General features: G+C 54.0%; 7 protein-coding genes across 7 annotated transcripts; 3 read left to right on the forward strand and 4 right to left on the reverse strand.

Moving 5' to 3' along the window:
* Positions 1–1024: 1024 nt before the first annotated feature.
* On the reverse strand, positions 1025–1475 carry CORC01_10724 (uncharacterized protein; the record flags this gene model as incomplete). The annotated part of the gene is made up of 2 exons (XM_022622351.1): positions 1025–1116; positions 1331–1475. 2 exons carry the CDS (start codon positions 1473–1475, stop codon positions 1025–1027), a joined length of 237 nt encoding a protein of 78 aa, XP_022471101.1.
* Positions 1476–2723: 1248 nt separating this feature from the next.
* Positions 2724–4151, forward strand: CORC01_10725 (uncharacterized protein; the record flags this gene model as incomplete). Its single annotated transcript, XM_022622352.1, has 1 exon — positions 2724–4151. One exon carries the CDS (start codon positions 2724–2726, stop codon positions 4149–4151), a length of 1428 nt encoding a protein of 475 aa, XP_022471102.1.
* Positions 4152–5615: 1464 nt separating this feature from the next.
* Positions 5616–8026, reverse strand: CORC01_10726 (Spc97/Spc98 family protein; the record flags this gene model as incomplete). Its single annotated transcript, XM_022622353.1, has 2 exons — positions 5616–7310; positions 7364–8026. The coding sequence occupies 2 exons, from the start codon at positions 8024–8026 to the stop codon at positions 5616–5618; spliced, it is 2358 nt and encodes a 785-aa protein (XP_022471103.1).
* Positions 8027–8983: 957 nt separating this feature from the next.
* On the reverse strand, positions 8984–10639 carry CORC01_10727 (uncharacterized protein; the record flags this gene model as incomplete). The annotated part of the gene is made up of 2 exons (XM_022622354.1): positions 8984–10564; positions 10622–10639. 2 exons carry the CDS (start codon positions 10637–10639, stop codon positions 8984–8986), a joined length of 1599 nt encoding a protein of 532 aa, XP_022471104.1.
* Positions 10640–14674: 4035 nt separating this feature from the next.
* CORC01_10728 (uncharacterized protein) lies at positions 14675–15037 on the reverse strand (the record flags this gene model as incomplete). Its single annotated transcript, XM_022622355.1, has 1 exon — positions 14675–15037. The coding sequence occupies one exon, from the start codon at positions 15035–15037 to the stop codon at positions 14675–14677; it is 363 nt and encodes a 120-aa protein (XP_022471105.1).
* Positions 15038–17631: 2594 nt separating this feature from the next.
* Positions 17632–19166, forward strand: CORC01_10729 (ZIP Zinc transporter; the record flags this gene model as incomplete). The annotated part of the gene is made up of 4 exons (XM_022622356.1): positions 17632–17775; positions 17872–18494; positions 18595–18904; positions 18981–19166. The coding sequence occupies 4 exons, from the start codon at positions 17632–17634 to the stop codon at positions 19164–19166; spliced, it is 1263 nt and encodes a 420-aa protein (XP_022471106.1).
* A 5406-nt stretch (positions 19167–24572) lies between these two features.
* On the forward strand, positions 24573–26060 carry CORC01_10730 (arrestin; the record flags this gene model as incomplete). The annotated part of the gene is made up of 1 exon (XM_022622357.1): positions 24573–26060. One exon carries the CDS (start codon positions 24573–24575, stop codon positions 26058–26060), a length of 1488 nt encoding a protein of 495 aa, XP_022471107.1.
* Between the last annotated feature and the right edge of the window lie 1669 nt (positions 26061–27729).

Below are 27729 nucleotides of genomic sequence, written 5' to 3' on the forward strand. Positions count from 1 at the left end.
GCAGGGAGCCGTTCCCAAGCACCCAAGTGCCAATCTGGAGGAGGGAGGCAAGGAGGCATGGGAGGCTTGGGAGGGTAAGCTGCGAGTCGACGAGTCTAGACGGTGACCAAGAAAACGGGAAGGGACCCGGGAAGGGCGAGGACTGCCGATCGTTGAAAGCAACGGGTCAATCAGATGGGCAGGAAAGAAGAATCAGCGGAAGGAAATTCTCCCTGGTGTAAGGACGACCCTCGCGAGATGATTTGATCATTTTGCATTCTTTTGGTCGAGTACTAGGATGTTTCTGCGGGCGTTTCCTTCCTTTCGTACCTCTGTCTCTGTAATAGGCCATCAATTGTTAGGTATTCCCAGCAGCCGCGCGAGAAAGCACGACGACGACTGAAAATGGCAGTGACACGGGAGCCTACCTAGGTTCCTGATGACACGATATGATCAATCAGGCTTGAGTCGCCGCCCAAGCCACAGAACACGGCCATCGAGGTGTAGGATCATTGGTCATTGATGAAAGAGAGACCAACTTCGTGAGGGTCAGGCTAAGCAGGCACGCAGGCAGGAGTGAATCTTTTCGGTCACTACTGGGATATCCAGTGGCCTGGAGACCATCCGAAAGACCGCCTCAGCTTTAGGATTCCACTCAGCCTGAGTCCTGCTATGAATTCGATAGTGATGCCTATGACTTTTTTTGCTCAGCCACGAGAGGCGCCAGCCTGCTTAGAAAGAACTACACTAAAGTGGACGTGGGTGGACGTGGCGGTCATCGGGCTGGAATCGTTAGCTTATAAACAGAGTTTTGGGGGCTTTTTTGTCAAATTGGCGGATGGCGACGGTCAAACCGATGATTCCCGGCCTGCATCTCCAGCGGGAACGACACCAGGCATGAGCTCCAAAGCACGTCTCCATCCCGACCGTCCCAGCGGGACACTCCCTCGGTCCGTCAAGCAAAGGGTCTGGGTGTGGACTGTGGTCTGGCTAGCACCTACCAAGGACCCTTAGCGGACAGACAGGCATGACAGGGTCAAGGTCTCTAGGAAACATGCCACCGGAAGCTAAAACCACGAGACGTGTCGTGCCACGCCAGCTCCCTGTCGAGCCTGGCGCGACGAGACGTAAGGTAGCCTGTATTGTGTAGTTGTCGGGTGTCGCCAGAATCTTCAGTGTTGGAGTCGCCGAAATGATAACAGCGAGAAATTTGCAAATGCAACACCGCGCCTTGTTCGTGGGACATTATTGCTCCTCCAGAGCTTCCCAAGAGGTCGCAAGCGATTCGTACCGTTTCGGGCAGGGAACATCCCACGGCGGGCCACCGTTCCTGCTTTCCCCGTTTTCTTACCTAAGGCGCGGACACCGCGCGAGACAACCCGAGGGAGGAGGAGTAGTGAAAAGGCCGAGAAACCGATGGTTTCTTCCTGGTGTTTCCTTGGCCGGCCGAATGACTTTTGCATTGCAAAGCCAAGCCCAGCGAGACTTCCTCCCATCTTTTCCCCCACACATGCGGTGCCATCGTGTCTCGCTGCCACCAAAAATGGGGGAAGGAGCAAGAAAGAGAAAGGGACGGATACCTTATTGGAGTACTTTGTACGGGATGTCACTCCCAGACCGGTCTGAGTCTCCCATCACGCCTATTCGCTCAAGGATGAAGCACAGAGTGACTTGTCGGTGACTTTCAAAAACTCGTCCTCGCCTTCGTTCACGCATCCACATTCCCCAAGAGGCAGAGCGTCCGTCCATTTGGGCAACTCACGCCTCCGGCCATCTCGCCAGCCATACGGAAAACCCTGTCACTCGTCTGCCCTCTTCAACCCATCCATCCCGTCATGTCCAATCTCGTGGACTTCTGAGGGACAAGAGACCTTTGGGAGGGCCTACCTTACCTTACTAGGTAGACAGTAGACAGTAGACACCAAGCGTACCGACCGACACACGCAACTACGCAGCACCGTAAGGCATCTCGGGTCAAGCAGGGCTGCAGGGGGGCAATGGGGGTTGGCAGGCTGGGTACCTTTACTTGTACCTAAGGCAGGTAGCAGTGCAGTCGCAGTGCGGTAGCAGTTGGAGACGGACCAGGGCCTGTTGTTCCAATTCCAGTCGTGTGGTGTCGCACCGTCTGGGGTCCCTCTGGAAGTCACTTTCCCGTCTCTGCCGTCGCTGCCTCTTCCATCCCCGATCCCCGTCCTACCTCTTCCCTGCCCGTCCGCGCCAAAGCTGCCCACCCTCCGTTAAGAAGCAAACCACCTCCCACCTCCCACCTGTCGCGCCCCGTCCCCCAGTATCACGTATTACCCTTTTCGACTTTGCACTTTTCCTGCTCTCGTCGGACTTTTCTCCTGCCTCATGGCTATATTCTTGCACTTGTACCATATCCACCACCTCTTGACCGTACTCACTTTATAACCATTCTCACATCTCAACACCTCCCCATTCACAACCGCCTCGCAATTCTACACCCCTGCTTCATCCAACCGCCCCCATCGCCTCAGGTCCTCATTGGAAACCAACACCCTGGCTTCAAGTCAAACACCTTATTACCCAATCCTGAACCACCTCTAGAGCCCAATCCTCCAGGTCACATTATCAGAGGCTTGTTCCATTCGGGTTATATGAAGCCTGGCTCCCTCCCCTGACAATCCTGACATACATCTACAACATCTTATAACACCAACAATCCCCCATCCTCGAGTCTATTACTCCGACTCGCCCAACACAACACAACACCAACCACCAACATGACACATTCATATCGAAAAAATAGCTCCAAGAGCTCGACAAGCAGTAGGGATTCCCGCAGGAGCAGCGAGTCTTGTGACTCGTACGAGACGTATGAATCACAGAGCACAACACCTACTTCTTACTATGCGAGCACCGAGGCGTCCTCGGTCAAAGAAGCAAGGACCGTCTCGCACAAGATCCCGCCCGTCTACGAAGAAGACATATCTCCTTCCACCAGCAACTGTCTGAGATCGTCTGTCGACACTTTCGACTCAAGTTTGGCCTCGGATGACGAGGATGAGCTTGAGCTTCAACGCGAAGCCGAACTAGAAAACTTCGACAAGCACCGCGACATTCCGCCATTGCCCACCTACTACCGCGACATCATCGACACAGATGTTCGGCCCTCAACACCCCAGGACTTTGGCAACCTGTTCCCGTCCATGAATAGATTATCTATTTGTCATGATGAGTTCACACCCGACGGCAACATGAACCTCAGAGTAGACACCGTCGCCCCCGGGCGGCGACCCTTCAACATTCAGCTCTTCCACCTGCGCATGTACGATCTCAGCAAGCGTGAGTTCTCGCTGCGACGTTACTGCCGCGACTCCGGCCGCGAAGTCTGCAACTCCAAGCGCAAGTACATTGAGGAAAATAACCAAGAGCGACCAACTCTGCAGCGATCCGTCTCGAGCGCCATCAAGACCCTCTCCATGAGGAAACCCCCTCTGTCGCGCACCAACTCAGGCGGCTCGATCTTCGGCGGCAAGGGCAAAGACGGAGCTTCGCAGCGGCCACAGTCCAGCTCCTCGTCAACGCGCACCTACAGTGACGACGCGGCAAGCCATTTCAAGCGTTCGGCCTCCTTTGAAACGAAGTCCAAGGCTCGACCGGTCCCCAGCAATACCATGAAGCTCGAGTTCTCCAACTATGCGCGCGTCGACGTCTCGCGCCGCGGCGGTGCCAACAACAAGCGCTACGAGTTTGACTGGTGGGGTCACAAGTACCAGTGGAAGCGCGTCATCGACAAGAACCTCGGTGCCGTGTCGTTCCACCTCGTCAAGGACGGCAACAACGAAGCCCGCGATGCCGTCGCGCACATTGTCCCCGAGACGCGCTCGCCCAACCAGGTCATTGAGGACGAGAGCGCTGGTGGCTGGGTGCCCCCTTGCCATATGTGGATCAGCGACCGCAGCATCCTCGATGCCGTCACCGACGTTGCCGACGTGATTATCGCCACCGGTCTCATGGCCCTCGTCGACGACTGTATCAAGACCCGCTGGCAAACCAAAAAGTTCACCCGCATTCCGGTGCCCATGACCTCCCGGTCCGTCGACGTCGAGCACGTAGGCCCTAAGGCCTTTATGCAACACCTTTTCCAGCGCCGTCCCTCTGATCAAGCTTCAAGTCCATTGCGGAAACGCCCGATTTCAACTTACTGAGACCTAAGTCACAGGCGGTAGTTTTGACGACAAGTTTTTTTTTTTTTTTTAAAAAAAACAGCAGAACATCACTTTAGTACGGCTGTTCTCATCTTTTATGGGAAACAAAACAAGAACCCAAAACAATAAAGCTCCGAATGGAAGCTCCAAATCGACTACAGGTCGAAGTACACAGGCTCCAAGAAGGGAGCGAGAAGACACAGAACAGCAAATTATGCGTAGCATATACAGAACAGAACAGCGCACGCACACACACACACAGATGACATCAATCTGGATATGATGGGTTGGATACGGGTACCAGGGGGAATTCCTCCCCCTCTGAAGCACAGCGTGGACCGGCGTTTTGGACCCCCATTTCTATTTTTTATTTTTATTTTCTATCTCTGTCTGTATGTACTTTCCTCACTTTGCTTCCAAGGAAGTTGCATCAAACAGGCGCCGGATCCGGGTTGAATTGGGATTATGAAAGAGCTGGAATGGATGAATGAGATGAATTGTGAAAGAAATCAAGCAAGCAAGCCAGCCTGTACGAATTGAAACGACTACCCTCGAAATCTCGTCCTTTTTTTTGTTTTAAGATAGGCATTTCGTAAATATGAACAAAGACAAAAAGATGCCTTGTTATCTCAAATCTGATTTACCTATGCTGGCATGAACGGAGAAACGATGTGACCACATTTTCAACGCCATTGCTTACTAGATGCTGATTCCAAACCGCAGAAACAACGCTCATGCAATCCCATTACGCGATTGACACAATACAGAAGCTTCCATCGTCGACGTCTGTCTGGACTATGGCAGCAAACGGACCGTCGTCGTCGCGAAACACCGTCAGTGTCGTACCACCAAAGCCCCCCCCTCCCCACGCACCACAATCAGTCCCCGGGGGGTGGGGGAAGAGAACCCACCCACAACACCGACCTGGCGACACCAGCTCCGCTCTGGCGTGACCCATGACGTCCCTAGCCGGTCCGTCCCGCCGGTAATGGCTACCAACCTACTTGCTTCGCTGGCCGGCCGGGCGGCCGTGAACTTCCAATCACCCCACTTCCACTGCACGACCACGTTCTTACCCTTCTTTCTTGACAGAAAAGGAAAACGGGAGGCAAGAGAGGGGGGGGGAGATTCGCCTCCTCCAGCGGCCACATCGTGAAAGCTCGCGCGCTCGCTTGTCTAACCGAACAAATGTGACGTCTCACCACCGCATTCCAACTCCGCACATAAATCATGTTCCCCGTATTCTCCCCCTGTTTACGAGCGATTCCAAGATTCGGATTCATGACGGCATGTACTTTCGTCGTCGTACTATTCCTCTCCGCCTCATCCTCCCTCGTTCCGTGATCCTCCCTAGCATCCAGCCTTTGCGGGGGTGGCGAGAAGGTTTCGTTCCAAAGGACTGTTCTGTATGTGCGTTGCATGTGTGTGCTCTCAACTCTTTCGTAACACGTGCCATCGCCGCGTTCAATACTCGCCAAACACGAACCCAAAGTCATCCTTCCTCTCCCCAAACCACCCCGCCAAATCAAGCTTCATCAGCAACCTCTCTACGCCACCGACCCGTCGGGGAACATACTCCCCCTCTTCCCTCAACACGCCCTCCTCGCCCCCTTCCTCCTCGTCCGCAAACGCCGCTGGATCTGCCTCCAGCGACCGCAGTGCGGCAATGACGTCCCGTATCCCGTCTTTAACATGCTTCTCAACGTCGCGGATCGCGGAGCGGACTTCCTTTTCCTCAATCTCGAGGTCCACAAATGCGTCAACGACCCCCGCGTCCGCTTCGAGGTCCATGGAGGTCCAGACGGCGTGGAGACGCTGCGTCAGGGCGACGAGGTGGTCCGTGTGCGTGAGGAGGTTGTACAGCGGGTCCGTGTAGGAGGGAAAGGTGAGGAGGAGGCGGGTGGAGAGGGCGCGGAGATAGGCTCTGTGCGCTGTGGCGAGACTCTGGGGATCGTGGGTTGGGGTGGGTTCGGTCGGTTTGGGAGACTTGGTACTAGATGTGCTCTGGGCAAGCCAGATGTCGTCATCGTCTTCATCTTCAGCCTCGACTTCTGTCGCAGGTTTTGATGCCGCCTTGATCGACGCACCGGACGGTCCAGTCTCCGGGCCGTCTGTCTCTTCCTTGGGAGTCAACCAGGCGTGGAAGCCGTCCCATAGCCCAGCTACTACTTCCGTCTGCAAGTATGCCTCCGTCTCAGAGAGGAAGAAAAGCGCCGAGCTGCATGTCACCCAGGCGCTTCGCAAAGCATTGGACCGCTCGGTATAGCGCTGACGAAGTAAAATCACTTTGGATCGTCCTGCCCGAGTGCTTCCGGCTGGTGGGCCCGGAGGTGCCGGATGATGCCGGCGTAGAGATGTGATTTTCCACAGCTCAGTGAGACGAATATGTGCTCGGCGGATAGAGAGAAGGTATGAGTTGATGGTAGAGTAAATTTGTAAGTCGGATGGTGTGAGAAACATATCCATGGGCGAGGGAATCTGCATTGTCAAGACGACGGGGACAGAAAGGAGGAGATTGCGGAAAGGCGTCGTGGCCAGAGTTTTCGTTGTGGGACGCGATACGCTGGCCTCGAGTTTGAGAGGCACTGCAGGCTTGGACTTTGTGAGATTCAACCGCAGAAGCTCCCGCGCAATTTCCAGCCCTTCGTCTTCATCCGCGTGCTGCCCCTGCATCAAGCCCATGGCCGCCCACGTCTTGACCAGCACGGCGGCGACCTCACCCTCCTTGACCGCAAAGGTGCCTAGTCCTTCTCGCTTCTCGTATGCGAGGTTGTCGGATCTCTTCCACCGGCTCCGGAGCTTCTCATCAGCTTGCTGTGTGAGAGCCATGGCGAATTCGCCGCGGCCGAGGAGGAAGAATTCGCGCAAAACCTGGAGCGCTTCGACGACTTTAGTGAGAGGCAGGAGCTTTAGCAAGATCGTCCGTGAGAGTGTGAGCCGAATCGAGGTAATGGCGCGCGAGAAGCTGGCCGTGTGGAGAGGGTAGGTCAAGGCGGATAGCTCTTTCAGTTGGGAAGAAAGGTGATCGAGGCCTTGTAGGCCTGATTCGACGCTGCCCTTGACACGGACGTGATTCAGTGACCTGCCGATGAACAGCATCGATGATGCCGTTGCTAAGGTTACAAAGTTGGGTAGAAATGATGGCACCAAGACGTAACCCTATGCCGGTCAGTCATCAAAGCTTCACGAGTCACTTGGTGTTCATGACATACTTGGTCACCTCCTTCGGATTTCTGTACGAAAAAGTCCTCCCCTCCAAATGTCGGCAGTCGCCCGTAGAGGATCCAGGCAGAAACCTGCTTCAGCCATGCCGTCTCTGCCACAGACACAAGGCTCATAGCTGTCCTCTCGATATCCACGTAACCGCTCTGCAGCTCACTTCTCAACCTGTCGATCAGTTGCGCGCCTCGACACGTCTGTCCCTGCTGCTTCTTCAACATGAACTGCACAATCTCCCACAGCCACTCCATCCGCCTCGTCCACTCGGAAAACTCCCCCACGACAGCCGTCAGTGGCACAATGTTGTAAGCGCCGACGAGACTCGAGTCCTTGAGCAGTATCGTCTCCTCAACCTCGAGGACCTTGCGCTGGAAGGCGGCCAGATGGACGGACTGTATGGCGGTCGCCGTGGCGCGGCATATCGTGGATGGGTGCTCGGCGGCGATGGGGGCGGTGTAGCTCTGGAGTTTGACATGGAGGTCGCTCAGGTGGGCGGCGGTGGCTAGGAGTTCGCGCTCCGGGGGTGAGATGGCCGTTGATAGCGCATTGGCATCTGGATTGTCGGTTCGGAGGAGAGGGGAGGGGTGCCCAGAGAGGGCGAGGAGGATTTCGTGGAGCATGACGGTTGTTTGCTTCTGTCGAGGGAAGAAAATCATCGTGTTAGTCCGGGCATGGTAGAAACAGGGATTAGATCATGGGGGAAGGACCGGAGCCCATCAAGGAGAGGGGGAGGATGTGGCACATTTCGCGTGGTTGCGGCGGCTTCTTGGACTTTGACTTTTCGCCAAAGTCGCGTAGAAGTAGGATGAGAGCGCCTAATAGCTCGAAGCGACACATTTACTCGTCTGTCGTTGTGGCTGGCAATGCGGCGGGAAGAAGACACTGGTTGTCGTCCAGAATCTGGCGGGATGGCGGGGCAGGAGGAAGCAAAGGACGGGGAAGTTGGGTTGCGTTGCAACAACAGGTGATGGATAGCTGGCAAATGGATAAATTACCTGATCTGTTTGGGCTGCATATAACTATCGTAGCTCGAACCCAAAGTAAATCCTCTCTCAGACAGACCGGGAACAGGAGAGCGCGAGCCACAACAAAACAGCACCGACGTCAAGGAGGCTCCATGCTGAGGGACTGACTGGTCCCTTCCAATATCACGGTAGTCGCATTGATGAATGAAGTGGGCGTCGAGAGGAAAGCGCGATCTGACGCGACCGGGCGGGCTAAAGTGGCTGCTCTGAGACCCGGCGAGGCGTTTGCGGGTCCACGTGACCAGTACCTAAGGTTATGTAATTGCGGTCGGCTCCCGGCAAACCGGCCCCTGGCGGCATGTGCCCTCCGTCTTACTCGCCCAAGGCTTATCCTAACGGACCACAAATAAGATGCTCCAGCTGGAGTTCTTCCTTGACGGACGCGGCCGCTGGTGTCCAGCAGTAGCTTGTAGTTTCTGACCTGGGCTAGGTTTCGTTTATTTCGTATGCATATGCACTAGTTGGACAAAGCCGCAGAGTGGCCCCCGGTCCCTTCGTTCCAAGCCTTTCAACGCTAAGCCCAATATCCTTTAAATGGTCAACAAGTCCCATCCATTTTACTCCCGACGGTCACTCTCCATCGCACGCTCATGGCCTCTTGCCAGCTGGCTGCTTGCCATTGCCCTCGTACGCCGTATACATACTAGCCGTGTCGCTCTGGTCGTCTCTGCGAGTTTTCTGGTCTTCCAAATAACCCACCGCGCCACCATCGCCGCCTCCGACGATGATCTCTCCACCACCCTTTACCTTACCGACGACCATGCCCTTTGCTACGCTCTTCAGAATTGCTCTTCGGGATACACCGGTGACATCGATATACACCAAGCCGACATTCTTGAAGCCGCCGCCAATATTCCTAGATACCTGACCAGCTTCAGAACCCCAACGATGCTCCACCATCTGTGATACGCTAGACGAGGTGCCAGTCAACAGGTTGCGTCCTGCTTGGTCGATGCCGTCCGCAACGGTGTTGAACGCCATCAAACTTCTGTTCAGCAGGCCAGGCTTGTAACCCTCGATGGGGTTGCCATCTTTGTCGTATCCTCTTCCACTGCCATCCTTCTTTCTAGCTAGGGTGGCGCCCAAGTTTTGGGCAACTTTGCCAACTGCACCCACTGTGGTCGCCGACAAACCAGCCGCCTTGGTGGAGAATTGATTGATGCGTCGTACACGATCATGAGCTGCAGGAGTGAACGTTACGGGTTCGGTCGTCGCCTTCGTCTTCTTAGTGAAACTATCGGCCGAGGACTGCAAACCCTTTGTGATCAAGTCCGACGACGTCACGATGAGCCGAGATGCTTTTGAGGCGTTTGACACCAAGAACGACTTCTTGTATGCTGGGTGCATGATCATCTCGCGGTATTCCTGCGACACGGGCTGAACGGTAATGGCTTGGCTGTTGTCGGCAGGGAGTGTAATCTCCACCGGATCTAGCATGCCATGTGAGTCAAGCTCGGCCGAGCTGCCGCCAAACTTACCTTTTGTTCCGGGCTTGACGCCCAGCTCCTCTACAACTTGGTAGTTGTCGGTCAACTCCCCGATGACGCTGCCATCTTCTTCGTCGATCAATACGATCCGGCCGCCATTATGATGAGAGCTGTGAGCTCCCGGGGCGTAGCCTTGTCCAGGCTGGTAATCGGCCGGATTATAGGCGGGGAGGCCATCGGCGGCGGCTGCTCTGGACTTGGCAGAGGGAGCGTCGGTAACAGGGTCATCGTAGGGGTATGCGGAGGCGGCGGCTGCTGATTTGGACGACTTGGACGAGGTCTTCGGCGGTGGGGCTCGCTCGAGAAATGCGGTGCATTGCGCAAGGATGGTTTCGAAGGTGTCGACATCCTCCTGCAGTCCTTTCCGGCTTCCGGTATCCGGAAACTCGATACGAGTGAAAGCACCACTGTCTGGGCCAAGATCCCATCTTGGAATCAGGTAGCTTGTTGGTGGCTGGTGGTAGATCTGGGTTGTGGCAGGGAGAGGCAGATCGAGCTCGGGAGGTAGGTGGAGGTGCAAGTAGAAGTCCTCGGCGGGGGAGTCTGCGTCGGTGAAGGGTGAAGAAGTCGGCACCATCAACAACGACAAGGTCTGGGGTCCAGCGGGGGTGAGGGACTCCTCCTTGCCATTGGAGATGTGGAAGGCTTGGACGCCATTGATGGCGTACAAGAGCTTGGGGTCCTGGTCTCAAGGTCAGTAACGGCGGTCGCAATACTGTCCTCTTCTTGGAGGGCGTACGTTATGTCCCGATACCATGGTGAATATGGGTGCGCAAAGCAAGCGCAAATTATTGGGTTTTTTTTGGGTTACGTCAGGCCAGACGTCGTGCAAGATGGTTGCTCGTGGGCGGTGGTGTCTCGAGATGCGACAGGCGCGTAATGTCGTGGAGAAGTTTGGTGAGAGACCGAGGGGTCTAAGGAGTCTAAGGGGTTGGTTTGCAAGTGGAAGTGGGAGAGAGTGTGTTTGTCCAGTTGTCGAGTTGCGCCCCGGAGGATTAAAGGTCGGTGGTAGGTCAAAGCAATCGATCAGACAGAGTGACGACTGGGCAAAGGAAACGCGACGGCTATTCGCCAGCGGGAAAGCAGGAATCCCAAAGGCGAGTGGCACTTCGGATCGTGCTGTGAGACTTTGTGACGACGAGCTGGACTCTGTCTATTCAAGGACTGGGGGTGTAGCGACAACGAATGTGGTTGGATTGCGGGTGTGTCGAAACAGCTTGCATGGCGCTTAAACAGCTGTTGGTAATGGTGCGCCGTGCTTTAGCTTGGTGATGGCGCTGGTGCGTGCCCGAGAGGCCTCTGGGCGGCGAGCGACGTCATTGGACGCGGTTGATTCCAAGGTATAATTATATCACCGGTACCTATCCGTAGTTTGCCAGCGACCAGCACCAACATCCGCACCTCGAGGAATCGGGACGGTCCCCTTTTTTGCCCCCTTCACTCATATCAGTGGACTCGAGCATTGATTGTGCAGTGGTGGGGAGGATCCCAGGTTTCTGGAGGTTGCCAATTGTTTGCACAGCCACCTTAAATTCAGCAAAGCAGGCGAGGTGACGAAGAGGGATTCTTGGCAGAGGATACCTACCAGCGAGATTGGAAGGAGCATCAAAAGGTGGTCGGAGCTTCCAGCGGTTGTCACACGCACTGACACAACCCCATGTGTTTTCTGGCGCGCCCCACCAGCTCCAGCTCCCGGAATTGCTGTGAAAGGCCACCCGGCCCGGTACGTACCTGCGACCCCTCCATCGTCATCATTTTTAGCATTCACTGGGGGCAAGCGACGGTTGAGACAAGCCAATAATCATCTAGAGCTTCCTGAGGTACCTTATCATCTGTGCCTGGGCCCAGTCTCCCAGCTCCGTCTGGTCAGTTGGAGGCGAAGTCCACTTCCAGGAGCTGTTGAGTCGGATGAGGACGACAATGGGACTCAACAGGCCACCTCGAGCCACATTTCTCCCCGACTCCGTGAAAGTAGCGAATACGGTGCTCAAGAAACCATCACATGCTACTTGTAACACCAAGTTCGCCAAGATTGAGGCGTATATCCCATATTCTCCATACGTCGAGGGGCATCCGAATTCTCTTTCGCATTCTGGCATGTGTTTGGCACAGGTATCTTTGATAGTATAGCAGACGACGACCTTGTCCTCGTCTTTGAGCGAGAGATGGTTGGCATTGTCCACAGACCCCTGTCCTGGCCCCAGACCGCGCGTCGATAACTATCACATCTATTATGCGCGTCATGGCATCTCTTACTTTCCCATGTCCCAATCCAACACGGTTTGCCTGGCGTTCCGGCATTAACCAGGTATACTGGAAAGAGGTGACGGACAGGATAACTTGCTGAACACTGAAGTTGTGACGCTTGGCGCCTCCCCCCTAATCTTCCGTGACTAAAAACTTAACTATATTTTTCGGCTCAAAAACGTCCAAGTGGATGGTATTATCGATTTTATAGCCTGTGAGTGACACTGCGTCGTGAAATTTTGAAGACAAGTTGTCCGCGGTGAGAAGTATTTCTCTCCTTTGCCAATTAGTCCGATTAACGAGGTCCATTGGAATTGAGCTACTGATTATGGTTGGAGTATCTCGATGGAGTCGTCTCAACTATTGATGATGCTTTCGAGTCTAAATTGGAGAGTGGTCACTTGCTGTCCGGTTCGCAAACCTAATTTACCTACCTTTAGTGCCTTCTTTGTTGCCGACCGCCTTGATACTGAATCAACAAATGGTGCAGGGCGTGATCCTTTGCCCAATCCCTTATTGCATATCGTCCTGGGGATGTCGCCCGCCTGCCTATCATCCCAAGCAGAGATGTAATTACTCTAGCACAGGCAAACCGTATAGCAAGCTGGTTTTTACTGACGCTCACTTACTTAGATAGTTTCCCTTTCCTCTACGGAAAAGAAAAGGGAAGAGAGGAAAAGTTGAGGCTCCGAGAAACGTTTCCTGACACACACAGTTTCCTCACCCGCCGTCAGTCAGATAGCCACCTTCTTGAAGAAGATTTGCAGAAGCCGCAAATTTATTCAGTGCTAGCCGTCAAGGGCTTTGGGTTACTCGTCTTGTCATCAACTCAGGATGCCTTTTGGTGAGATTGGTGCCTGAGTAACTGCCAAGTTGAAGCTTATTTCGAGATCGAATGCGGAATCAAACTGTCAGCATAGACTTCTGATCGAGGGTGTTCGGCTGTTATCTGATCCTATGCAACTAGTAAGGTTCTGCCGCAAGCTATTCGACTGAAAGAGAGACTTGGCCTCCTCTAGTCAAGACACACAACCTCAATTGAATAGGAAGAAAGGGGCGTAGTAGCGCTTCCGATGTTGCTGGGTCTTTCCAATTACTCCAATCCACCTAGGGTCGTCGCAGCCTCTTACTATGCCCAGGCATCCATAAGCATGGATCAATATCGGTGTTCAGCAGGTTTACTTACATGGTTGTCTTCTGTGGTTCATTTTCTTCTTCTGATGTCAGCAAGTTTTGAAACAGTCTTGGCCAGCGTGGCCACGCTGTTCGACAACTGTCAAAGGCGCTCCTCTCAGCTAGTTGCTGTCTGCCTATGAGGCTCTACAGACAGTGGAATATTTGCGGTGTTGGAGCGCCTACTTGTCGTTGGCGGAGTCGCGCCGTTTTACCCCTTTCCACGACCGATCTTCATACTAATACATGAAACCGGTCGGTCTGGTGCATGTCAAGTCACAACGAAGAAATCAAGTTATCTGACATCACTCCAAATCATCATAGCTGATGAGAAGCTGAGGCCCTCGGAGCCTTCACCAACCAGGCCAGGCCGCGCACCTCAATTAAAGACGTTGATACGGTCCACCTGACCATGTTTGTTTCTGCTACAGCCACCGCCGCTCGTCCTACTCTGCGTATGCCACGACAATCGACACCTCAGCTTTCGTGCAGGGTGTCCCATTACCTATGTGAGGATTGCTTCCATATGACAGACGGCTTAGCAAGAACCCGCAGAGCGGACAAGTGATGGCGATCCTAATTGCTGACAATCAGACCGTTCAAGCTCTCGAGCCTCTTTGGTGTCATTGTCTGCGGACATTTCGGCCTATTGAAATCACCAAGAACGAAATCTTATAAAAGGCGCGTAGCGTCACCACCACGTGGATTGCATTCTCCGTTGCTTGAGTATTCGTCATGGTATCACCTTCAACCGTGAGGCAACAATGAGATGAGCTGATTCCAATGACATTTCCGGAGTAGTAATTTCGAGGGCTACCCAGGTAGTGGTTTGGGTCCGCAACTAAATCACGAAGCGAGACTCTGACCTAAGATGCAAGGGAACGTGGCACGCAGAAGCGACTTTTGCTCAGGTTAAGAAGCTTTAGACTGCTTAATATATCATTGAACGATTGAAGCTGTTCGATGGATCTGATTCTCCGAATGCCGTCACCGCAAACACTAAAAGTCCGCTGATTGAACGTATTTGAATGACCTCCAATTCCGTGTCGTACCTACAAGAACAACGAATGGCCCCGTTACCGAGCCCTCTATCCTTCTCATGGTGTTCCTTCATCCCCGGATATACATTCCCTGGATGACTTTAGCTAGCTTGCCGTGGGCAATGTTTTGGTTGACCCGTTCCAACAGGATCAGCCCGATTAGCGATTGCCACGCTTTATCGCAGTAAATTTGCCCGAAGGAGAACGTGGGAATACTCGATAGCATGATAATGAAGCTGTACTCGAAAATGGATCCTGGTTGGCGAAGGGGAATAGGGCGTCTAGGTAGTACTGAAATGGCACACCGGCGCGAATGCAGTGTATAAGCATGGTCAGAAAGAACCTGAAGAGCATCCATCCAGATACACCTCGACTCGCAGCATTGCCGGCCGTTGTTGGAACCGGCGTGTAAGAATCCGGACGGATGTTGCCCCATTCGGGCCCTCCGGATCGTCAATCTTTTCCCCGTCGTTAGCCCCCTCCTCCTTGCCACTCTCGTCGCTAGTGACGCCGTCCTCGTCACTGATGTCGACTTCGTAGCCCCTGGTATCATTCGCACACAAAATTCCGAATGGATTTGAGCCAAGGGTCCGCCGCGGCTCTTCCGATGCTTCGAATAGAAACGCATTGAGAAGGACTGAATAGTCAATGACGCCCGGTAGGGAGATGTTGGATATCTGGCAGATGACAAGCATGCACTGTGTGAAGGAGTGATCTGATAGTGTGCAGCCATCTGCTTCGATGGCACTCAGTATAGAGCTCAATTCCGCGTGGAAGTACATTCTCCCTGCTGTTTGTTTATACCTTGCAGTCTGGGTGATGAGGAGGCGGATGATTCGGTTTTGCTTTGGATGATGGGATGATGGATGGGCAAACCGCCCATTTGATATACTTAAAAGTGTACACAAAAGATAAGGAGGGACCATTCTGAGCGAGTATCATGGACGGTGGCAATGTGGTCGAAGATGAACAGAAGCTGCTGTTACCTAGGCGGCGGTATAGCCTCAATAGACTTCGGTCAAACAGGTGTTCACACGTTTCGGAGACTCACGCTTATATGATTTTGGACGGCCATCTCACATGTACCCTCATCTTTGACTGCTTTGTTCTTCTCCTCGATCGAAGTGGTGCAAGTCGTAGACTGGATGGTCATGGAATACTCTCTACTAATCAACATGCTACACCGCGGTGCTGAACTTCCTTTTGAGCGTCTAGGCTTGTGGCTACTCTCACAGACCAAAGACGACGAGAAACACACTCCGAAACCTGACGGGAAGATAAACTCCTTCTCCAGAGCAGTCTGGATTGTTGGGGGAATTCTGTGGCTTTATTGCTGCTGGGGACTCTACGTAACCACTCGAGGGTATTTTGCCGGCATGAAGCTGGGATCCATATGGACGTTGTTGATAGGCGAAGAGAGTGCGAACGAGAGCGTCGCCTTTCTGATTGTGAGTCTATTGTTCACCATCCCTGCCAATACATTGCTGCAAGTACCCCTGGATCGCAGTGTTCGCAGTGATTTTTCTCTCTTTCGTTGGAGCACGTTTTACACAGCATGGCTCCCGAATATATCCCCGTGCCACTCCCGAAAATCGGCACCGAACCCGATCAATCTGGTCAAATCCACTCACGATCTTGCCCCTTCGCTTTCGCCCACCAGCGGTCTGCGCACGAATAGGGTATAAGCTCTGGGTACTAATAGGCACAAGGAGGCGATTGATCATGACCCAAAGAGTCGACTGGAAATAGAGCTGATCGAACCTGACATACGTCACCCGTAAGATAGGCTTTGCGGTAATCCGATGAGTCACTAGCGCGAGATCATTGGTCGCTGGGTAGGGTCTCTTAGTGAACCGAAGTTGACGGTTCGAGACCCCGGCCCCTTTGGAAATCTGGGCCGGTTCCAGTAAAATCCGAGGACTGTCTATATCTGACAGAACATGGACGTGGCTGAGGGGCTTGGTTTTGTTAAACCTTATTGGTAGTCCCCAAAGAAATCATCAGGATGGAATAGATACTTTACGTGTGTTACAATTGGATACGCAACATGGTGTATATGTATTTGTCCCTCTGGATGATAGAGGAGTCTAGTAGACGCAGGGACAAGGATGCAGCTTTCCGAATTCCTATCCCCATCGCCCTCTCTTACCAATTCCAATAGGTGTTCGTAGTGACACTCAATCATACTGGTTCACTCTAATGAAGGGGAAATCGTTAGAGCTTCGAAGAGTTCACCATAATGGACGAGGAGACGTCACGGCTCACCCGGAAAAGCTTAGTGACAGCTGCCGCTTCCGCTCCCACATCCCGAAAAGCAAGATGCAGCCAGCCTCCTAGTGATCCCCAGCAGATCAAGGCTCATCACTTGCCAAGCATTCCCGTCCACTGCCAGAATTCGATTTCTGCGCAACGGCATTGGTCCAACAAACCTTGTTCCTACTCCCTTCTCTGAGTCAGAGTCTAGAGAGGACCAAAGAGGGGATATCGCTACGCGGCAAGTAATGGTGGAAACAGCGCCGACCCGTCCAGGTACTCGAAACCTCGGAGCCCCAGCTCTCCACCAAGACCACTAGCCCGCGTGGCCCGTTCTCCAAGGTCCATGAAGGAGGCCGAGAATTGAATAAATGCTGTATGCCGCGACCCTCCCCTTCTCTCGTCTCAAGCCCTTTGTTTTTCCTTCTAAATCTTCTGGCAACTCTATCCATGTTCTCGGGCCAAACTTCATCATGTATGGGATATGTGTTTTAATATCGGACGCAAGACTTGCATTCTATGTGCCGAAAACGGCCTAGCGGCGTTTTTATGCTTCCCGGCTTGTACGCTGCGCCAGCAAACAACATACCTATGTTAATCAGCGGCACGCGACCCTCTCAGCTCGTCCTCCAGCGAGGGCCAGCTCGCACCGGTCGTCGGCGCAGCGTTTCCCGGCCGAAAGACGGTCGGAATTACTGTGTTCCCTTCGGCGGATTGCCTACCCGCGCACCGCGCTGCAGCGGACGTGCTCGCCAAAGGTTGGAGGAATGAGATGACAGCTTACCTAGGAAGGGAGGTGAGGGGCGGGCCTGCGGAAATTGGAGTAATGAGAGATCTCAACAAGTGTTAGGATCGCCACAGCTCGCATTCCCATCTCGTCGCCGTGCAAGCGAAAAGCTTCCATTCGGCTTCCCACGTCCACTCCCCCCCCCCAACTACGCCATCCTCCGTCAATCGTTTATGCAGGAGACCGGATAGCTAGCTTGAACCTGAAAGAAAGAGAAATCCAAATCGAAATTGACTCTACACCAACGCAATGGCTCGTTCCTGGAAGCCCGTCTTCTGGGCTCTGTTCCTGCTCGTGCAGCTGGGCATCGCCTCCTCCGTTGCCGAGAAAATTGGTCTGACGAGCAAACCCGTGGCTTCATTGAGCCTCGAGGAGCTCGACGAGCAGCTGCAGGTGAGAGCGGAAGCTAATCAATCCCATGGGAGCTCGGCCTCGAGAACCACACAGGCAAACAAACAAAACTGACAGAGTGAAAATCAACGATAACAGCAATGCTCCGTAGTCCAAAGCCTCACGGCCGACAAACTCGCCAAGCTCTCCTCAACCCCGTCCCTCCTCTCCCGCGCCTTCGGCACCCTCTTCCCCGGATCCCCCGCCGTCAACGCCCTCCTCGCGACCCTCTACATCTCGGGCCCCCCCAACTTCCTCCTCGCCCTCTGCCCGACCGACATCGACCCCTCCTCCCTCTCCGTCATGGTCGCCTTCGCCGTCGGCGGCCTCATGGGCGACACCCTCTTCCATCTCCTCCCGGAAATCTTCCTCGGCGAGGACGAGCCCGAGCGTGCGCGCCTGGTGCTCGTCGAGCCCAACCGGAACCTGCTGCTCGGCGTCGCCATCCTCGTCGGCTTCATGACCTTTGTGGCCATGGACAAGGGGTTGCGGATCGCGACAGGCGGGGAGGGGGGTCACTCGCATGATCACGGGCACGCGCACTCGCATGCCGAGACCAAAGCCGAGGGCGTGTCGTCTGCCGTGGAGAAGGCGGGTGAGGTCACGTCGCGCAAGAAGAAGGCTGAGGGCGCCGGCGCCAGCTCCGGATCCAACGGCACTGTGGAGAAGCCGGAGAAGGAGATGAACCCCAGCGTGAAGCTCGGAGGCTACCTGAACCTGATGTATGGCTTTTCCCCCAAACTCGCCCTTGCCGCTTATCTCGGGCATCGGGCATATCCCCCCTACTCATTATTGTTTTTTTGGCTGACTTGCATCTACCAGCGCCGACTTCACGCACAACATCACAGATGGCCTCGCAATGTCCGCCAGCTTCTACGCCTCCCCGACCATCGGCGCAACCACCACGGTGGCTGTCTTCTTCCACGAGATCCCCCACGAGGTCGGCGACTTTGCACTGCTCGTGCAGTCCGGCTTCAGCAAGCGTGCCGCCATGGGCGCCCAGTTCGTCACGGCTCTCGGCGCCCTGCTCGGCACCCTCATTGGCATCGCCGTCCAGGAGCTCGGCGGTAGCGGCTCTAGCTCCAGTGAGGGCGGCATGGCGCGGAACGCGGGGCTCTGGGGAACTAGCTTGGTGAGTACCCCTCCGGCATTCAGCTAACCCGAAATCATCTTGCGCGACGATTACAAGTGCTGACGGTGACCCATAGACCTTGGGCGACCTGCTCCTCCCATTCACCGCGGGCACCTTCCTCTACGTGGGCACCGTTGCCGTCATTCCCGAGCTGCTCGAGACGGGCCCGAACAAGATGGCCGAGCTGCGCAAGACCGTGGTTCAGTTTGCCGCCATCGCCGTTGGCGCCGGTATCATGCTGTACATCTCGTGGCACGACTGAATAGATGCTCATCCTTTCTTCATAACGGTGCATAAATTGCCACACGCATATGTAAACATGCCTATGTTAGATGAACCCTGACTGCTGAAAAAGTCAAAAGCCATGTAGAAAATATAGAGACAATAGACTGTGCAGAGCTACTGTTACTGCTGAATGGGCGGATTGCCCGAGTCAGAAGCAACTTGAGAGTGGCCACAGGCGGGAAGAATCAAGAAAACCTCAAAGAACTCGAAACTTGAAACGCAACTTAAGGGTAAGCTGGATGGAGGGGATGATGACCTTCTCCAACCAAACGGCGCGTTCGTGGCAGAGATCGTCTGAAACCCTTCGCCCAACAACTCGGTTGACGGATTGTTTAGTCCTGACCGTCTGACCGTCTTTGGTAGAAGTGCGGGCGCAAACGCAGTGGCGTCGTCCTCGAGAGTTGGGGTCAATAAAGTAGACAATGTAGAGGAACCTTTCATGTCAATTTCTGAATCTGAAGGAGAAGCTGAACAATACACCATGCTGTACAAGCCCCAACGAAGGAATAAGCTTGTTCAGACCGGGCGAAAGCTGAGCCTACCTATGGTGCAATGTCCCAATGCGCTTCAAAGAGCTGTGTGTATTCCGGAGAGCTTGCAATTTTGCGTGCATCGGGAATTGGTCTGGGTTTGACCTGACCGCTTTGCTGTACCTCCCTACCTACCTTGGGTAGAAAGAAACCAGTGGGGGTGTGAATGATGCAATTTCTGGGCGGTCTGAAAGTTTGCGGTAGCAGAGCACGCAATGAGCTTGATGAGAAAAATGTCGAGGGGGTTGACGCAATACAGTCCTAGAGATGATGTTTTGGTTCACCTCAGCCTCGAGGATTATGATTTCCGGTGCAGCGAAGACGATCATTATTCATCATAGAGCTTGGTCAGCTCTTGCTTTCTCGCTCTCTCGATTGATTGCCAATGACTGGGAAATGCCCAAGTGATATGTGTTGTTGTCCACGCCCATGATCTGCTACTATGATCTGCTACTAGCGCAGCAATATTGACATGAGGCGTCCTGCAGGGCGCGGCGGGGTGCGCATCAGCATACAAGGTGCACCGTATGCACCGTACGGATAGGGCGCGTGAGTCAATGAGAGTCTAATTAGCGCTTGACTTTCCGTGTGCGTGTCTGATACCTAGGCACCTTGGTCCGGGAATGACATGGAAGTGATGGCTGTTCCATCCGAACGATCTCACCGTCCCGATTGGAAGCGGAATCCCATCATCGCTGGCTCTGGCATGCCGCCATACACGTTGGGCGATGAGGCCATGTGCGGAAGGGCGGTTGACGGGAGTCTTAGGTAATATTTCCGGACTCTCGTTCCGGAGCGTGGGATGGATGTCTCCAGCCATGATGTTCAGGGCACCCAAAGGCGCGTCGTGGGCCCCGATCTTTGGACAGATGGCGCTTGTGACGACCCACCCATCGCAAAGAGGAAACAAAGTGCTCGTAAAATTTTTCTCCAAACGGCCCCTCCCTTTCAAAGTTCAAGGAACGTCTCAACATCGTGGATCGCGGCCATCCACGGCTCGTTTGTCGTCGGCTCAAAGTGGATATCGTGCTTGAGATATTCGCAGTATTGCAGTTGCACCATCGTCACCCACCCCTGGTTTGGGTCAGTCGATCCAAACCACACGGCGGCTCTAGCTGTTGCTCTGAAAGGAGCCGCACAGCATGGCCATGCAAGCAGCGTTGCGCCGTATGCTTTTACCCGAAGAGCCCCATTCTGTTCCGCAATGGAGCCTCAAGTTGTCTTGTCTCAAGATCCGCTTGCTACCGTGCCTTGGCCTGACGTACTTGGCCGTTCCAGCCTTCCATCCAGGCGTTCCATGCATTCTAGCGTCATCGTCCCGATGGATCTCATCAGTCATAAGCTCGCCATCGTCGTGCGGCTGTTGTTGCTTGACATCCAATGACGCTCCTGGTAGGCCGCAACGTGGTCAGCTGTAAGCCCGGGGGGCCTCTCCTGCTGCTCCCGACATGGTTGGCGATTCTTGATGTGAACAGTGACGGTCAAGGCTCCTGTGTGTTGGTCCCTTTGTGTGTTCCGTGTGTGTGCTAATCATGCAGCCATTACCTTGGCGAGTGGCTGGCCATTCGAGGCCCTCGAAAGCGTGGGATCGAATGTAAAATTTTCACTTCACGATGGTCATGGTCGTAGCTCTGATGGATCTCATTACTTTCGGTGTCCCCTAACGTTAAGAACTCGCGAGGCACGCCCCCATAAGCGCACCCTTGGGATGGATCAGGGCGACCCCCAGGGCCCCAGACCACCGGGGCTCCACCGGCTTGACAGAGCGCATCGACCGCTAACGGGAGGCCGAACCGGGTGGCCGATGTGCCTCCGCCGCGGGAGTCCACTTTCGACCGTGTACGTCAAGGGGACCCGATGGCATGGATCTTGTGTAATGCCAGCACCAGCCGCCAGGCACCTAAAGGCAAGGCGCTGCGCCCCTGGATGGATCTCATTAGACATCGATTCCGTGTACGTAAAGCCCAGCCGGTTGTCGTGTGTTTTTGCGAACTTTGCAACTGAATTAGATTTTTTTTCTCATCCACGTCGTTTGGCCACTGAATTGCGATATCCACCTCGCGTGTGTTTGAGGGTAAAGACGATTGATTCAAGGTAGAGGTACTTGGTCTACTTGGTCTACTTTGTCGCGCTTGTACCCTCTGTCTATCCGCCCAGGTCGCCCGTGTTTGTTTGACGGGCTTGGGGGTTTTTAGCAACGACACACTTGTTGCCCTGCTTAAAAATTACCGGTGCGTGTGACTGGATAATGCAAGCATGACGAAGTTAAGTGCTAGGGAAGATAGTTTCCGATCCTTTGCCCGTAATCGTCGCAGAGGGTGGTTGAACTAGCATAAGCTGTTGAATTGAATGGCGGTGTCGGACTGGCGACTCGCTGGGGTCGATCATTGAAGAACAGCGACGAGACATTTCCTCGGTACCTTACTAGCAGGATGAAAAGTGTGACACTGACTGGCCGGCTGCAGTGATGCTGCTGTCTCGTGCGCCTTGTCACCGCTTGATGTTGACAGAAGTCGCAGAGGGCTGTGGTGAGGTTTGGGCGACGTGAGAAGCAGATAACAGTCTGGAGATTGGCGCGTTGCAGCCGTTGGTAGATTGATGGGGTCGCAGATCTTGAATCCCATCATTGCTCCCCGCGTGCCCGCATCGCACTCGGTTTGAGTTGCTTTTTCTCATTGTGTCGCGGGGGCGGCTTTCCTAGCTCTGTCCCCATTCCCCAGTCTGGAGACAGCAGCGGCTGGAGTCTGGCACGGCTCCGATTGAGCTCCGAATGCAATGGCCGGCGACATTGAATGTCAACAGTATCATCTACAATGTCGCCGGAACTTGGACGATCCGCCGGTTGACTAAGGTACTTTACAACGTCGGACGGCAGCATGACAGGAACAAGGCGATCGAGCCATATCAGTGGCCTGAGTATGCATGAGAGACAGCATCTGGTTGCCGAGCCAATCGAACAACGCATATAGTACAGATATACGAGAGGTTCTTGACCAAGGTTGCAGCCAAGTTGCTCGGCAGGCAGCGTGATGTTTATTGTCATCAGTCTCGACCACTGTCAATTCGTGTCTGCGATTGGCGAGAGACTCGATCTTTTACTAAGTGGTTGGCGCTGGTGTCACAGTCATGAGAATCGGAAGTAGACCCGTCATGTCATTTGGATGACTGTCCTGGAGGCTGGAGCCAGGGTCCGTTGGTGATGGTCGGAAATCCGAGCGGGTGGAGGGTCAGAGCAAATCGACGTAGACGCATGTAAGAAGCATCGGCCGGCAAGATGAAAGTTTCCCTTGATTCTGAGAAGGGGGAGATTACCCAGATTACCAAGCAACATGAAGTCAATACCGTAGGTAAGGTAGGTAGGTAGGTAGGTAGGCAGGTGTAGAGTCACTCGCGACTGTCTCGTCCGTGAGAAAGCAAGTGTATTGCAAGGAGCACTTGCCGAGCATCGGCGCCGTGTCAGGGTGGTGGGAGGGCCAGTCAAAGGGTCTTGCTCGCTATTACCTTCCAGGTTTTATGTGGCTAGGTTCTCATCACTGTAAAGCGGGTCCCGCGCCTTTCCACGACATCCAAGTTGACATGGTGACTCTTTTGGCGAGCAAGTGCGACACGCTAATAAAGTTGAATCTCAGATTCGCTACCTGGATTACCAATCTGAAAGAATGCTAAGCAGCCTTTGCTTTGAAACGGCAGGGAGAGAAACCAAAGGCATCCACGGTCTGAATGGCATCATTTGGAGCATTGGAATCCGAATCTGTTAGAAGTGAATCCTCCCGTCCCTGCGCAACGATGGACTGTCATGTCATTACACCTTTGTTGATGCGCTTAGGTAAGGTACCTGCAACAGGAAACCGGGGACGACAGAAACCTGGATGGCCCGGAGAAGTTGCGGAGCAGAACGTGGAGTCACAGCTGCCATACACGCCTTTCATGCCATTTTGTCACAGTTGCTCAGTGCTGGCGACCTTCTGAGGGCCATAGTCTCCACTGGCGGCCATCAACCGCAGGGCTCCGCTCCATAAGGTAGGTACAGACGGGAGGGGAGTCGGGGGATGCACCGCTGGGAACCTCCCTCGCGCACTGTCGTATGAGGTAAGGTAAGCTCGACATGAAGGGCGTCACTTATCAAGACCAAGCTCGCCTTTGGAGCGCCAGTCATCAGCCATGCCATTCACCATCCTGGTGGGTTCCATCCATCGGATCCTTCAGGTTTTGTCCGTCTGGTGTCCTTTCTCCACCTTTCCACCTCTGGCTCTCTAATTAAGTCTGAATTCTTCCATCCCATCGGCCATTGCCTGTGCAGGCGCAAGTTTCCCACCCGTGCACATGCCACCACTACTCTTGGTAAGGTACCTCACCCGAGTACCTCATGTACCTTGGCCAGGTACCGGTACGTCTCCCACCTCCCTCCATCACGCAGGTTGAGGATGAGGAGCCCGCCCTTTGCAAATGCAAAGACGTCGAGGTGGAGGGTTTGTTTCCGGCCCTGGCGTTTGCTGCCATGGATCTACTAAAGTCGAATCAAACAAACATGCTGCACTACAGTCCTCCTGCCCATCCATCTCCTCCACTCCATCCTTGACTTTGACCCGGCCTTAAAGAGACACGCCTCGCCCACCCTCTTGTCATGGAAGTGTCTATATTTCTCCGTACCACTCACAGGCTTTCAACTTGGTCACATTACCACATTGTCAACCATCCAACTTCATCTGGTTCCTATCCAATATCTGGAGGATCTTCAGTCAAGCCATCGCCTACAGACATATAAGCTACACCCCACCACGGGGACGTTCCCAGTGTCTTCATCGTCACCACTCATCCCCCACTCATCCACCACTCTATCATCAACAGTCGAGATGTCGGCCCGCAGTGACATGAGCTCGGTCATCACCTTCGCCCGACAGCCAGCCTCCGCCCGGAAGCAGAGCATCGAGGTCAAGATCAACGACCACTACAGCTCCAAGGTCTACACCTCTGGCAACCCCATCTCTGGAGAGGTCACAATCACGCCAAGCCACGACAGCCGATTCGATTTTGTCCAGATTATCCTCATTGGCATCTCGAGGACTCGCCTGGAGGCCGTTCAGATTCCGCAGCTCTCTTCCCACACCTTCCTCAAGCTCGAGATGCCCATTCCCGCATCCGCTTACCCCGTACCCCGGATTTTCGAGGCCGGCAGGACTTACACCATTCCCTTCAACTTTGTCATTCCTCGCCACCTGACAATTAGCGCCTGCACTCACAAGGCCCAGTCTGATTACATCCACGACTACCATATGCGTCTGCCCCCGACCCTGGGCGGCTGGGAGAGGGACGACATGGCCCCTGACATGGCCCAGATTCAGTACGTCATCAAGGCTCGCGTCGTGCGACAGGAAGAGCTCGACAGTAGGCCGACCAAGGTCATGGAGGACATTCACCACATCAAAGTCCTTCCTCGTTCCCCCGAGGACCCGCCCCTCAACATCACCAAGCAGGACAAGAACTACACCCTGAGCAAGACCAAGACCATTCGCAAGAACATTTTTTCCTCCAAGCAGGGCACTATCACAGCTGCCACCGCCCAGCCTGGTGCTGTCTACTTGACTGCGGACGGCCGCGGAGCCTCCGAGGGTTCAGTCTTGGTTAACCTCAACTTTGAGCCCACATCTGCCGATATCCTGCCACCCAAGGTCAACACCGTCTCGGCCAAGATCCAAGCTCAGACATGGTATGGCGCAACGCCCATGTCGACACTCCCCAACATGGGGAACAGCCAAGAGGCATATGCCATGACCCAACAGCTCGCTTACTCAACCTCCGTTTCCCTCTTCTCGACATCGGTTGACAAGGTTGCTTGGCGCCAGCAGCTGTCCTCCACCGCTCGCCGCGATTCCGGATATTCCAGCGATGGCATGCGCGAAGGCAGTACTTCCGACTCGGATTACCAGCGCCAGAGTGGCAGCCGCCGTTCGAGCAAGGACCACTCGTCGCCCATCTTCCACAAGGCCGCTCTCCAGATTCCTTTCAAGCTGCCCACATCTCGAAAGACCTTCATCCCGACGTTTCACTCTTGCCTCATCTCCCGCACCTACACGCTGCAGTTGACAATGGTGGTCGGCGATTCCAAGGTGAATTTGAACGTCCCTCTGCAAATCGCCCTCGAGCCGCCCGTGCAGCTCGATTCGGCGGACATGGGACTTCCCAGCTTCGAGGCCGTGATGGCTCAGCAGGAGGAGGCTGAAGCGGACGCATTCCTCCAGCCGAGGTTGCTTCAGCAGCCTGCACCCGAATTTCAGGGTACTGCTGTGTTGCCTAGCTACGGCGACTTGTCTGCAAGGCGATCTGAGGTTTCAGCTGCTTGAGAGGCTTTCAAACTGAGCTTTTATTTCCTTGCAATGACGACTTACGACTTACGGAGAGTCACATGGGCGATACCACTTTTTAGTAATTTCCTTTGTTCATTGTTTATTTCGATGTTGATGATACCAGTAAAGATATTGGCTGGTTGGCTGTTGGAATCTTGGTCACCGAAGTTGGGACAAAAGGACTTGGCGTTTCGGTTGTTCATCTGGAGATGTTTGTGAGCTGCTTGAATTGGAGATACCCAAAGAGCAAAGGCAAATTGAATAAACACAGCAATAGTAATAAGTTGACAAAATTATTCAAATCTCAGCCCGCGTACGTCACCTTCCCGAATCGACTTCTTGCTCTGCAACCAACATCACGAGTGAACCTGGCAATAACTTGCGAAGAAGGTGCTCGTTGGCACACAAATGCCGTGCAGCGTCCTTCATATTTGAAGAAAACTGACGCCAGCTTGCGTACTACGAGATCAGCATCCGGGACCTGGCATCGTTCGAATCTGAATGTGACCCACCCTCAACGGACACGTTTAAAATGGACCGTATGACATAGAGGCCACATCCGCCTCCGGAATGATTGCCAAGAGAAGCGCCCGGGCGGTGTGGCTCCTCGGAGACGGGACGTTGGGGCGGCGGTGGTGAAGGAGCCGGACTAAGGTTGCCGGAGTAGAAGAAAGGGGGTGGGGGGTACGGAGGATGAAGGGGGGGCCCCATGTGTGTTCTTATTTATCCGTATTTCCCTCTTGCTTCAGTTTTTAACGTATAATATAATGTATATTGCAGTGGAGTCTCTAATGTTCCGCTTTTTTTTTCTGCTTTGCCCCCGACGCGCGAGTGCAGGTCAACCGACCATTGCTCATTCGGTTCGAGTCGGGACTATATTTCTCTGGGTTCCACCCAAGTCAGGTCAGGTCAGGTCAAGTAGTGTAGGTGAGCAATGGTCGGTTGACATGTAGTCTCTCCGGACGCCCGGCGGACACGATCGACTTCTCAGGAAGCTCGGACTGGAAGGTCACTGGGGGCCACTGGGTAGATGAGGATGGGTGATGGGGAGAAAGGTGGGGGAGGGGGGCATTACCCGACACAAGCTGCATGCAATTCCCCCGTGGCACTGAGAATGGAGACCAAGCGGGTGAGAAGTGGTAGGATGACGATATCTTTGCTGGTCTTGACACCGGCATGTTGACAGCCCACTCTCCCAGTGCTTGTGGTTTAGTACACTATATACCGGAGAGGAGGGCGACCGCCTACGAGGGGTGGAGGTACATAGTATGTAATAGTATGTGTGAAGAAGAATGAAAGCGGTTCGTTCGTATGTTTCTATTGTTAGCAACGAGGCCAGCCGCGTGACTGCCCACTAAGGTAAGAGACTAAGGGAAAGGCGAGCAGCGTTTGTCTGTCCCACATGGCAACGTTTCTAGTGTGGTGAGTCGAAGCTGAGGATGAGGCTGAGACGTAAAGTTCTGAGGTGAGCTAAGGTGAGGTAAGCTAAGCTAAAGTAAGCTGTGCTCGAACTGACTGGCGATTCAACTTTTATCCATTTCTTCACGTACTTCCCTATCTTACTTATCCGATTCTGTAGAATGCTAGCAATGCTCATGCATAGCAATAGCAATAAAACACGTGACGATGCCAAAAACCCCTTTCATTTGGATTTAGCTTCCCCAAC

The sequence above is a fragment of the Colletotrichum orchidophilum genome (assembly GCF_001831195.1).
Source record: "Colletotrichum orchidophilum strain IMI 309357 chromosome Unknown Scaffold_109.1, whole genome shotgun sequence".
NCBI lineage: Eukaryota > Fungi > Ascomycota > Sordariomycetes > Glomerellales > Glomerellaceae > Colletotrichum > Colletotrichum orchidophilum.